This window comes from Acomys russatus, chromosome 25 (genome assembly GCF_903995435.1).
Source record: "Acomys russatus chromosome 25, mAcoRus1.1, whole genome shotgun sequence".
NCBI classification, from domain to species: Eukaryota; Metazoa; Chordata; class Mammalia; order Rodentia; family Muridae; genus Acomys; species Acomys russatus.
The window spans coordinates 48218069-48231419 of NC_067161.1; the positions used below are offsets into that span (position 1 = coordinate 48218069).

Consider the following 13351-nt stretch of genomic DNA (forward strand, 5'->3'; position numbering starts at 1 on the left):
TCAACCACACGAGCTCAGGTACAGCGCATGCACACCCCTTCACTGCTCTACCAGCAGGCACGAAATACAACAACACTGTATCTCACACCTACAACGCAGCTCTGGACATTTGGCCCAGTGCACCCTGAAGGCTGTGCGGGGACGTGGGAACTCAGACACCAAGGGGAAGCCAGGGGGTACACCTGAGCTATCTGGCAACTTAGCTGCTCTGTCCAGATTAGATGTCACAAGATGTGTGTGTGTGTGTGTGTGTGTGTGTGTGTGTGTGTGTGTGTGTGTTTGCGCGTGCACGCGTGTGCGTGCTGGTGAGTCAGCAGCCTGCGGTTTGTCATTCTTCCTTCAGCCCTCTCATATGTGGGAAGACAATGAAATGTTGGTCTTTCTTGGTTGACAGTTTTGACAGGAGCCCACATTTTGACTTGGCATGCCCCTAGACTATACATTGAGACAGAACTGTACTCAACAGTTTTTCATTTACCTCTTTCTCATCCGATGCCATCTTCAGGTGAAAACTTCTAATGGCTTCTCCCCAAACATTTGAAATGTGTTTTTAATTAACATGTATTCATTTGGAAATATTGGCAGGGCCTAGTGTGGTAGTTCCATACATCGGAAGTGCCTTAGAATACTGAGGAGACAGGGACATAGGCATGGGGCTGAGGCCATCTGAGAGCAAGGAATGACACTCCTGCACCTGGGGCATGTTAGCCTTTGTCCAGGATGGGAATGGTGCCACTTCCCTGGCCCTCCATGCCCCTGAGACGACAATTCTCAGGCTGCATACCTGGCCTGAGCCAGTTACCCTGTGTGCTCCGCTGGCAGCGGATGCACAGCCCTGGAGGAATAGGGTCAGGGCCTCCTAGGGCCTTTGAAGACTCCTGTATTCCCAGGGCCTTATGTGTGTCACTGGGCTCCTATGGCAGCACTGCCTCTCCCCTTAAGTGGCAATGGCTTATGGGCTGTCAGTTTGAAGCTAGGATCAGCATTGAGATCCTGCGTGCATGGCATGAGGTGATGATCCAGGTTCCTTCTTCCCACGTTGTCTCTTGCCTAAGGACTCAGTGGTAGAGCATTTGCCTGGTATGTGGGAGATCCCAGGCTCCGTTCTCTAATGAAATACACAGCCCTGCCCTTGAGGCTTATCGGCCTGGCCTATCTGTGTAGCTCTGTGTCACAGCCCTGCCCTTGAGGCTTACCAGCCTGGCCTATCTGTGTGGCTCTGTGTCACAGCCCTGCCCTTGAGGCTTACCAGCCTGCCCCATCTGTGTGGCTCTGTGTCACAGCCCTGCTCTTGAGGCTTACCAGCCTGGCCTATCTGTGTGACTCTGTGTCACAGCCCTGCCCTTGAGGCTTACCAGCCTGCCCCATCTGTGTGGTTCTGTGTCTCAGACCCTTTTATGCTGCTACAAGTGGATAATTTATGAAGAAAAGAAATTTCTTATGGTTCTGAAGGATGGAAGGTCCTAAAGTCAAGGGCTGGCATCTAGAGAGTGCCTACACACTGCCCTGGCATGTGACAGAAGCCACCACATGTTAACAGCAAGAGAGATGGCCAGTGTAAGGCCCCTGAGCTCTTTGTTACAGCCTCAGGAGTCCCATCTCTTAACACTGCTGTGACAGGGATGAAGTCAGCTGCACGTGCTTTGAAGGGGACACTTCAGGTCACCTGATCCGTGTAATAGCTGTAACAGCTTCCACTGTGGAGTAGGGTAGGGGAGCCTAGCCCTGAAGGTCTGTGGAACTGTGCATTCTCCTCCCCAGATCTCAGGCCACACAGGCAAAGACAAATGTCTACAGGGGGGTCACCCCAGACCCACCTAGTCTTTTTCTGAAAGGACCCCATCAACACTCTTCCTTCTTGAAACTCTATAATTATCACTTGATAGTTTCTCACGAGCATCCACCAAGGCCAGGCTAGCCCCGCCACCAGCCAGGTAGAGAACTGGATCACGGGGACAGATATGCTAACTGCTGGCCTGGAATCCAGAAGCAGCAGCTGAAGTGCTCCGCCCCAGAGGTCTGTCTTCTAAGCAGCCTTTATTTACCACTGAAGTTAAATGAATTCCCTGGGCCGAGCAGTTTTCCCATGAAATGAAGTCAACCGCCTGGGTGAGAGGTTGGGAGAAGGAGTCAGGGGTCTGGTTTAGAATGGCCCCAGGGGCTGAAGGGTCCAGATAATGATTTCTGTATCTTGGGGCCTTTGGAAGTCTCCGGAACTTGGAGAGATGCCTTCTGTTTGGAGCATCTCTTTGGAGCAGAGAGATGGCACAGTTTAGAGTGCACGCTGCGAGCCACAGTGAGGTACAGAATCCAGAATCTGCTAGAGGGAAGCCAATGCCCTGCACTTGGCGGGAAGAGCCTTCTCAGGGTGGAGCTGCACCTGGGCTGTCCCTGGACCCAAGTAGACCATCTGTGCCCCTCCTGGAGGCCAAGTGGCTGAGACCTGAGAGCTGGCTGCTAGGGAAAGGCCTTCGAAAACGAATCTAGGTTTCTTCCTTTGGTTAACTACCATATATTTGTCCCCTCGACAGCAAACCAGGGTGTGCAGTGGGAAGGCTCTGGAGACAGTGGTGGCCGGGTATCAACCTCACTGCAACCCAGGCTGTGGAAAGGCACCCCCCCCCACACCCTTTTGCACCTCCCCGAGTCTTTGGGTACCTCTGGGTTCCAGATATTTCCCCTGTCACTGAGTTGTTTGTTTCTCACTTGGATCCAGAAGCAAGGCGGGCTCACTTTGGCTTAGCCCAATCTAACCTCACTCAAGTGCACAGATTTGAATGTTCGACACCTCCCTAAGATGTGGCGCTGAGAGCCACCATCCCATCTTAGCTAAGGGTGTAGCTTTCCTCCCCAACCCCAGGTCTAACAATCCACTTCCTGTTGCAGCTCCCTCGGAGAGGCATGGGCCCAAGTAAAGAAAAGCCTGGCAGATGAGGCTGAAGTTCATCTCAAATTTTCTGCCAAGGTAAGGCTCCCATCCTTCCAAGGTTGGACCAGGGCATGCTGGTAGCTGGCTATCCAATGTCTCTGGCTTATATTGCTTGCTGTTTTCTGTGGTACCAAGCCCCTGAATACAGAGCTGAGAGGAGAGTCCCATAGCTCACTCGCCATTAGACAGTGTCTCTATTGAACTGGCAACAGCAGCAGAAATGACCAGAAGTGTGAACAGAGCCCAGATAAAAGCACGGTGTAGGTGTTGAGACACGATTGCCTTTTTTGAGTGTGAGTCCAAGTTTCTGATAATTGATGGTTAATATAATGTGCATTTGTTTAATTTCTTCTTAATCATGGCTATTTGAACAAGCTGCTCATCCTGAGCTCTTAGGCAGCCTGGGGTCTGCGTGGTAAGAGTGGACACCCTCTGGTTCACCCAGATGGTCCCCAGCCTCTCTTTGCCGCTTTCACAGGCATGGATTGGCATGGCAGTCAGCTCTAAGGCTAGGAATACTAGGCTGTGGCTAGGGGAGGAGGTTTTAAAACTGATTTGCTGCAGCAGAATTTTTGAATGTCCCTTTCTTTCATCCTGCTTCCAAAGACACCAGGACCAGGACTTTTTGAGTTCAGGCACAATTCTGTCCTGTTCATTTACAAGGAGATGCTTATTAGATACCATCCGAAGAAATGAGTAAAGAGGGCCTCCAAGCCATCTCCTCCTTGCCCCAAGTCTTTCAGCTGTTTTGCCTCGGGATTTCCAAATGAACCTGTAGTCTCTTCTCCTTAGCTTATAGCTCCACATTTTCTCTCAGACTCTCAGCTTCTGAGAGGACGGAAACTAGATATCTCCGTGAAATAATTCACACCAAAGCCTGTGTGACTGATAGGTCTGCCCATGAACCTGCCTTCTTTTTAAAGGAAAAGAGTAATCCCAACACTCGGGAGGCAGAGGCAGGAGGATCGCTGTGAGTTCGAGGCCAGCCTGGTCTACAAAGTGAGTCCAGGATGGCCAAGGCTACACAGAGAAACCCTGACTCGAAAAACCAAAAGAAAGAAAGAAAGAAAGAAAGAAAGAAAGAAAGAAAGAAAGGAAAAGAGGTCTTTGGGAGTGTCACCCACCATCTTGGCTGACCCTCTCTTGCACCACCAGCTAATTGCGCAGTAGCCAGCCCTGTACTATGCAGTCATGTGCTTAAACACCCCGAGCCCCCATGTTTAAGTAGCAACTTCGTTGTTTGAAGGCATTGTTCCTGTCTGAGGCTTCCACAGTTACTGCTAGCTAGCCCTCTTTCTGCAGTACCTCTTGGTGTGCGCTCTTGCTCTGCCTAGCCCTCCGTCTGTGACAGTGCAATGTACACAGAAGGGTAGGATGACTGACTCAAAGGGCTTAGACCATGGGAGAGCTTTGCAGGGAACAGCACTGCCCCCCCCCCGGCTTCTGAAGGGTATGAGTGCCTGAGACAACCTACTCCCCCAACCTCTGTGTGAGTGGCATTTCCCAGCTCATACGAGCATGCTCATCCCATGCAGCCAAGCCCTTCCCCAGCACACTGCATGGAGCTCCTGTGAGAAGGGGGCACCCTGGACTGCTGCTTTCAGCGCCACAGATGAAGCAGCAGGTTGATTTTAAGACATGGCTCCTGAGCTTCCCTCCAAGACTTTCCCCCTCCAGTCACAGTCCCAGCGCTGTGGAGGTGAAGGCCACCAACAAGAGGGGAACCCCTGAGGAAGCTTCTACTCTCACAGCAAGTGCCAACAGTGGGTGCTGGATGATTTCCCAAACACACTTTAAGCAGGGTTCTTAGGCTCAGAGACAGACCTCAGCACTAAAGATGGCTCATGGAGAAAGTGTGTAAAAGTACGGCAGACTTTAACACCATCAACACTTCTGGCCTGGGTATATTCGTGGCTGCAGGCTCTCCCAGTATCCTCCTAATGGTGGCATGGTGATTTCTTAAAGAGGAGGGGGGCCTTGAGGATTGATTTGTCAGCCTTGAAGAATATAGGTCCCGAGGCAAAACCTATTTTATGTCAGCTCCAACGGGTTTATTGAAATTCTTCTCCATCTGAACACTCGGTGTCGAAGGTAAAAGCCTTTTAAGAAACGGGACTGCATACGGCCCACTCTCCCGCTTTCCAGGTCTCCCAGCTCAAGCCTGTGCTAACAGCAACAGCAATCACAAGAAATGAGCTCACTCTATTTGGAAGGCCATTAGAAGTGGCCCCAGTTAGAGAGGGGAGCATCAATAGGCATCTGCTGATGGGGCCCCGAGCGTGCAGTAGGGGAGCATGTATAGGCAGATCCGTAGGCAGGAGGACGAGCATGTGCCCAGCGCTGTCACTAACAGGCTTTGAGAGCACAGGTGGGTTACTTGGCGGCCCCACAGTTCCACTTCTTCATGTGTGAAATGAAGTGCTCCAACCATATCTATGGCTTTAACTTTGCCCTGCCGTAACCACAAGAGGCATTTTTACACGGTCACCAAGCACGTATGCGTACCCACTCCCATACCCACTCAGAGATACACATGTGTATAGCCAAAACAGATGCTTCATGACACACTAATTTTTTTTATGCCTAAAACATACCCTAATATTTTCCTCCTCAAGTTGGGTCTATTATCTCCAAAAAACCTGGTCCTGTCCCACCAAGCTGATTCCACAACTATAGCTACTCTCCACTTGGAAAGGTTTGGGCCAGACAGTCACTGAAATCACTTTCAACTTGAAATTCTTCATCTTCTCTTCTGACATGTGATGAGAAAAAAAGGAGTACATGGGGCCATGCCCCACCAATCAGTTCCTGTAGCCCAGCCCATCTGGTACAGGCCAGACCCACCACACATCCCCAGAAACACACTATCAGGAAAGATCACTGATGCCATGAAGCAAGGCTTCAGAGCAACGAATGAATCTTAAAAAGACACCAAATTTTATATATATATCTTGGTTTAAGAAGTCTTTGATATACGGGCTAGAGAAATACTTGAGTTCATAAAGCACTCAGTGCACAAGTGTGAGGATCCAAGTTCAAATCCTCCAAACAGAAAACTTAGTGTGTACAACAAAAACAGTTCATGGCAACAGACTTTAATCCCAGCTGAGGTGTTTTAGGCAAGTGTTCATTGGTGTTGTGTGACGTGACGGGCATGCACAGTGCAGAGTGCCATGTATTTTCAGAGCCAAGGCTGCCATGATCTCATGTGATGTGACACAGACAGCTTAGTTTCTTCACATGTTTGATTTTGAACTAACTTTTGGTTGTTGCATCTTTATAAACCTTGCGCTGTTGCCAAGTTTGAGTAAGACCCACATTGCTTAATGTCCCATTAGTGGGGGGGGGGGCTGCAACCATGGCTTAAGAAACTGGGGCTTAAAATAAGAACACTTAAGTCTTGGGTGATCTTTAGAGAAAAGACAAAGCCACAAGAAAGCCTAAGCTGAAGGAAAGGAGAAAGGCCACAGAACCTCAGAAATGGGGGAGCCATGTGTTTGTGGGACAGACCTGGCTAGCCACAGTCATCTACAGGACAGGTGGAGGTCATGTTGAGGGTCCCCCAGGGACTGACTCTGAGCAGTGCTGGCAAGCTCCAGGAGGTTGGGTATGGGGCAGAGGAGAGAGCCAGGTCCACCCCCTTGGCTGACCAGAGCAAGGCTTTTTGATTCCCTGTTCATGTAAAATAAACATATCATCCTTCATGCTTAAAACCAAAACAAGTATCTCAAAATAATCTCAAGAAAGCGTGACACAAGCTGGGAAAGGGAAAAGAGAGGGAGAGAGGGAGGGGGAGGGGAGTTTGGTTTAAAAGCAGATGCCACCAGCTCTTCTTGTGGCAGAGAACTCTTTCTTGGGCCCTCACAAAGAACATGGGGACAGTTGCCTACAGTGGAGACAGGGAGTGCACCTGCCTCCCTCTAGCCCTTAAGTAGAGAAAACACCCTTTAATGCTGCTCAGGACAGTTGTCCCTAGGGCCTCCTGACAGTTCCTGCCACAATTTCCTGGAGATCTGACCAGGCCTAGGTCATCTTCTTACTCCAGGCACCTGACATGCAACAGGTGGTCAGTAGATAGAAATGATTTTGGATCGCCTGTGTGATTGGCAGATTGCCTGCGTGATTGGCAGCCTTTCCAGTGACCTCCTATGCTGCATACAATAGTCACTGTGCAAAGTGCCCTGGGACACAAGCAGGTGATGTGGGCCATTGCCCAGGGACACAGGCAGGTCCCCAGGGGACCTCCAATTTGAAAAGGGGGGAAAAAAAAGAAGGCACCCAAACAAAGCCATACAAGACAGCTATGTATTGTGAGACAAAAGTAAGTGAGGGTACCCAAGCGAGGGTACCCAAGCAAGGGTTCCTTGTGTGACTCAGTCACTGCTCACCACCAAGTGTTAAAGATGAAATTTTGAAAAGAGAAGAGTCTGCTTTGAGGCATAGAAGAGGAAGGAGTGAGCTGATGAGGGGTATTGGAAAGTTCTGGGATACCCACTCACCACACAGCTGTGCTACCTGGGAGCGAAGTGGGCAAATGCCCAAGTCTTCAGCTTTCCCTTCCATCCAGACCACGCCCCTGGGCCTGGCTTCTGCAGAAGGTGGGAGCTCCCATTCCCACCCTAGCACAGGCAGAGCCTTGGTGACAACTGTGCCCTCTCCACCCTCCCCCACAGCTCCACAGCGAGGTGGAGAAACCCCTGATGAACTTCCGAGAGAACTTCAAGAAGGACATGAAAAAGTGCGACCACCACATCGCTGACCTCCGCAAACAGCTGGCTAGCCGCTATGCCTCGGTGGAGAAGGTGAGATATGCCAGGGTACCCCAGCTGATGGGCGGTTGGGGAGTTCTAGGATAGAAGCTGGTTGTGGGTATCATAGCAGAAGCCTTTGCCCCATCTATCCATGTGGCAGACAGGTGTTGCTACCCCAGGACCCTTGGGTGACTCTCCCAAAGTCAAGAGGGAACAAGGAGAAGCTATAGGTGGAGCGGGGGCTGTAATTGGCACGTGGGACAAGGCAACCTTTATTTGTGGGAGCACCAAGCCAGATGTGCCATAGCTACCCACGTGGCTACTCTGTGCGGGCCTCACCTTCAGGCGCTCCCTGAACTAATCTCCCCTCCCAGATGTGCAAAGAATCACCTTCCTGTGGGTAGCCATACCATGGGAGACAGGGCTGCAGGTGGCCAGCCCTGGAGGAACAGGCAATCTCTCCCCAGTGGCCTGGCTCAGTGCCTTATAGAACAAGGAGTGGCAAACCACCGCAGGTACCCACAACATGGCTACATCTCCACCACAGGCTGAGAGTGGATGATGATGATGATGGTGATGATGATGATGGTGATGATGATGATACAGGCACAGTAAAGACTGTAAGATAAGTAAGTTGGTACTCATAGCCCGTTGTGCAACTCAGTTGACCTTATGATCCCGTCCAACCCTGAGAGACAGTGGGGTTTAAAAGAAAATCTTTTTCTATTTATTTATTGTATTTGTTTTGTATGTATGAATGTTTTGCTCAAGTGTATGTCTGTGCACCACCTGCTTGCCTGGTGTCCTTGGAGATTAGGAGAGGGCATTAAAGGCTCTGTAACTGGAGTTGTGGGTGGTTGTGAGCCACCAAGGCGGTGCTGGGAATTGAACCCTCTGTCAGCTGCAAGAGCAAGTGTCCTTAACTGCTGAGCCATCTCTCCAGGCTCAGAGGCGGTGGGTTTTAGGATCACAGTATAGGCACATGCTCTGGAGCCAAGTGGCCTCAGGGATCGACGGGTCACATGCAGATGTGACTGGAAAAGGGTGGGTGAGAAAAATCCACCTAGGTGCCAGCCCTCTAGCTCCTCCACATTGGGGTGCCATCATCCATACAAGCACGGAAGATGAGCGTGTATAGGTAGATGTGGGGTGGGACCCTGAAGCCTGGCTGCAGCTTTATGAACAGCTCTTCTGGGCTGGTTTGTTCCCCCCACTCCAGGCCCGCAAAGCCCTCACAGAGCGGCAGAAAGATCTGGAGATGAAGACCCAGCAGTTGGAGATCAAGTTGAGCAACAAGACTGAGGAGGATATCAAGAAGGCACGAAGGAAGTCCACTCAGGCTGGTGAGCCCAGTGGTGCCCTGGCTACACCAGCCCAGGGGGAGGGGGTAGGGGGCAGCTCTTCCTGTCAAGCTTCCATTCAGGTGGCCTTCCCGTCTTCCCCCTTGAAGTGTCACCTCCCTGCCCCATGACCAGGGATCTCAAGGAAAAGAGACGGGAAGCTGGCAAGCTAAGATTTCTCCATGCACCAAGAGCTCAGGGCCCTGCCCTCAGACTGCAACCCCAGACCACCTATCCAAGATGCTCCACCTCCCCAGGGAGTTAGTTATACTGTGGAAGTGAGCTCCTGCCCTGAGGACCAAAGCCAACATTTGGTTTTAAAAGCATCCTTATTTCAGAAATTGCCCCACATTGCTCCAGAGAGCAGGTTTCTGCTGCCACCTAGTGGTAACCATTAGCTGATACACAAGGCCGGAATAAAAGGGTCCTTAGAGAAAAGTAACCACTTTTTCAAGGATGCCAGTCTCCACCACACAAGGGCAGTGCATCTGCCTCCTGATTTAAGATTTGCATTGTGTGACCAGGCCTGGGAGATCTTTACATATCCTTGCCCTTAATTCTGATGAACCTGCTGCAATTTGTATCATCCTAGAATAAAACAGTCATCTTAGGCCATGTTAAATAAAGTGGGACAGAAATAAGTTGACCAAAATTAGATACATAATAACGCAACCTGACCAGAAACATTTTCATAAATCCATGACATGTTTCTTGTAAATGGGAAGGGGACATGAAGAGGGAAGGCTGGTATTCGGATTAATTCACTAAATTACAAAACAGAACCATAAAGCAACAGCAGTCAGTATATGGCAAGTGTTTTCATCAGTGCGCAAGAGTACGCAGTGCTGGTCCCCAGAAATATTCCCCAAATAATTCTGTGAATTCATATAAACCGGATCACATTATTCTCCCTCTTTAAGCTTGTTTTTCAATTAGTGTCTTAGCCATACCACCCGGTCTCATTCCTTCTACGCTGGTCTGTATATCCACTGATGAACACCAGACACTTATTTTAATTGGCACATTTCACTGTGGTGCTGGTGAGGGACCTCGGGACCTCACACATGCTAGGCAAGCACATTCCCACTGGGCTGCAGCCCCAGCCCTGGTGGTTGTTTCCGAATTTGTTTTATCATTCCTTTGATAGATTTTTTTTTTTTTAGGAGTTTGCGATTGTTTCAGAGCATTTGCCTAGGACCAGAGATACGATGATGGTTACCGGGATTGTAGCTCTGCGTGTGTGAGACTAGACTCTCCTATGGGGTGAATGAAGATGCTGGGTCAGGCGGTTTGATTCATTTTGCCAGCTATTTCCCAACTGCTTTCCGGAGAAGCCTCCACCTATGAATACTTCTTCCTGGAAATGCTTACTGGCATTGCCTGTGATCACACTTAAAATCACTGCTGTGCTGTAATAATTTGCTATTATTTTGTTATTCTCTAAGAGGGTTCAGCATTCCCCCCATGAACTGAGGAACTCAAATTCTTTCCCCATTTTCTTATTGAATGCTGTGCCTCATTCTTAGTAACTGATTCACAAGCCGGCTATGCATTATGGAGATCCGCCCCTGGTCATCAGAACTGCAAGGATTTTCCTATGGGCTATCGTTTGTTCTTTGAAGAAGAAGAAAAAAACGAAAGTTTTGCGGTTGTGGGTTTTTTTGTTTGTTTGTTTGTTTTGTCTTGTCTTTGTTTTTAAAGGGCTTCTGCTGCTGCCGGTTCTCTGTGACATGGCACTCTCTCTGCCGTGTCTGGGTTAGAGTAGGGTGGGCTTCAAGAGGTCTCCGCCTGGAAGGTAGCCTTCCTCATCTCTCACAATGCTAGTGGGAGGAACACGCCTTTAATCCCAGCGCTTGGGAAGCAGAGGCAAGTGGAGCTCTGTGAGTTCAAGGCCAGCCTGGTCCACAAAGTGAGTCCAGGACAACCAGAGCTGTTACACAGAGATACCCTGTCTCAAAACAACAACAACAACAAAGTTACATCAAAGAAGTGGCCAAATCTATTCAAATGACTAGCTTCAGTTCTGAGAATTCCTAGAATCTCCTGTAGATTTAGAGTGAGTCACTCCTCTAAATCTGGAGCTCTGAGGCTTGACTCACAAGCTTCTCCCAACATGAGCTGAGACCGTGATACCTGCTCTCAGCAGAGCCACATTTACACAGTGTAGGCCACTGAAGTGTCCGCTCCTCTGATACACTCCTCACCACAAGTCTGGGGGATGGTGGCTCCTGACTCAGTGGTTCTGCAACACATCCGGAAGCCCTGCACTTGTCACCAGTTCCTGGGGTCCCTTGATGCCGTTGGTGTACCAACTATGTTTTCATAGCAAGGCTCTGAGGTGCCTGCATCCTTAACTAATATTCTGCAGTCATCCCATAATTCATTTTAGTTTTGATTTCAGAAACGTTTGATGCACACGTCATTACGTACAGCACTGTTAGTCATGGGGCTGGAGTGGTTATGGGTTCATGTTGCTGTTATAAGACGGAATGCTGCCTGAACACTTCCCTCCGGTCCAGCCTGACTCAGTTTCCCAAAGCTCCCAACTCGTCTGTCCCTGCTCTAGTGTTCAGCTTTGTGCCAGTACTGCATGGCGAACGAGCTGTGACCACCAGGCAACTGTGTTGGGATTCACAATGCTGCTCTTCTCTCTCTATCACACTGGCTTATTATACACGCACTTACATATGGATGTGCATGCGTGTCTTACAGGCACACACACGCACTTGTGTGTGACTTGCAAACATCTCTCTTTGGGGAGAGAGAAGACACTGGGTGCTCTACCTGGGTCTTGCATACACACACTAGGCAGGCATTCTTACCACTGAGCTCCTTCCCCAAGTTACCCAGCCTGACCTCGAACTTGCAGTCCTAATGCCTCAGGCTCCCAAGGGCTGAGATTGCAGACTACAGTGCATGTAGTCTCTCAATGAGAAGCCCCCTGCCCGAGTTCCTCGGATCTGCAGTCAAGTTCACACAGGTGCTCTGGGGCTTGTCCCCTGTGGCTTGCCGGTCATCCATCCACTCCATTCTCTTCTGCCTCCTTTATTGCCTGACTTTGCAATGACCACCATGACTCCGGGAGAGGAGCAGGCATCGCTTGGGCACCGGCGGAGAAGGGCCAGTCATGTCGGAGACAGGGTGGCATGGAACAGGGCGTAATAGTGGCTGTTGGCTTTTCCCAGGAGATGACCTCATGCGCTGTGTGGACCTCTACAACCAGGCCCAGTCCAAGTGGTTTGAAGAGATGGTGACAACCACACTGGTATGTAATCAGACATGTGTGAGCATATGGCAAAGAGGCCAATACGCAAGAAACCCCTGGGGAGGAGACAGTGGTCATGAAAGGGTGGAGTAGGGTAACAACAGAGATGGTCACTAGATTTCTCTCAGCGTTGGAGTCCAGCCCTCAGTCTATACATGCCCATAGTACTCCCTGCCTCAGCGCTCACTGCTCGATGAACTCAGCAAGGGCTTGGTCTTGCTCTGTTCTCCTTTGTCTGTGCACTGAGAGGTCAGCGTCCATCAGGAATTTCCTCATCTCAGTGAGCTATGGCCCTACTGGGGATAATCAGTGAAACAGTCGGAAACAGTCTCTCCACAAAACACACACACACACACACATGCACGCACGTGCACACACACACACACTGAACCCCAAGTCCTTGATAGAGAGGTCCTTATGAGATACCTGAATGGGGCGACTGGGGAGCTGAAGAGGGGCTATAATGGCAGACCATGTGTTGGACCCTGTATACTGTCTTGTGTGTTCCTTGTGAAGAATCAGTCATCTGTCTTTGTTGGCCAGAAGCTGCCTGAGCAGGACAGGGGTACGTGGCTGGTACTTGGAACAGCATCACGCCCATTGTTTATCCAAATCACCCCAGTGTCCGGGGCCACCCTGCCCGTCCCCTAACCAGCTACTTTCTCCAGGTGCTAGCCCACCTAGGAAGATTAGCAGCCTCCTTCAGGGTCAATGCTCAGGCTTTTCTCTCCTCTGTTAATCTGCTAATTAAGCCCCCTTCTTTACCTCCCTTTACCCGGGTTAATCACCTGGCCAGTGACCTAGTTACCCACAGAAAAACAGCCTAATCCCCTAAAGTCACGGAACCACCAACAAGCCTGCTCCACTCTTCCCTATGACAATGGCTACCACATCCCCAGCCTGATTTGCTCCCTGCCCAATCTTCTTTGTCCCTCAGCACTAAGTGTGCGTACAAACCAGAGTGCTCGAGAGGCTGAGAGCTCCAACACACACCCTGTTGCCTCACCACAGATCCCAGCTTAAATGCCACTCTTCCTATAGCTCCACGACACTTTGGGCCAATGGG

At 50.2% G+C, this 13351-nt stretch overlaps 1 protein-coding gene across 7 annotated transcripts in view; it reads left to right on the forward strand.

The window, feature by feature from the left end:
* The window catches only part of Gas7 (growth arrest specific 7), a 218733-nt gene that overhangs the window by 204096 nt on the left and 1286 nt on the right, over positions 1–13351 (forward strand). For all 7 annotated transcript variants that reach the window (XM_051168033.1, XM_051168027.1, XM_051168032.1 and 4 more), the window contains 4 exons: positions 2887–2965; positions 7603–7731; positions 8900–9023; positions 12206–12285. In XM_051168033.1, coding sequence (XP_051023990.1) covers positions 2887–2965; positions 7603–7731; positions 8900–9023; positions 12206–12285 — 412 coding nt within the window. The remainder of the gene's footprint in view (positions 1–2886; positions 2966–7602; positions 7732–8899; positions 9024–12205; positions 12286–13351) is intronic.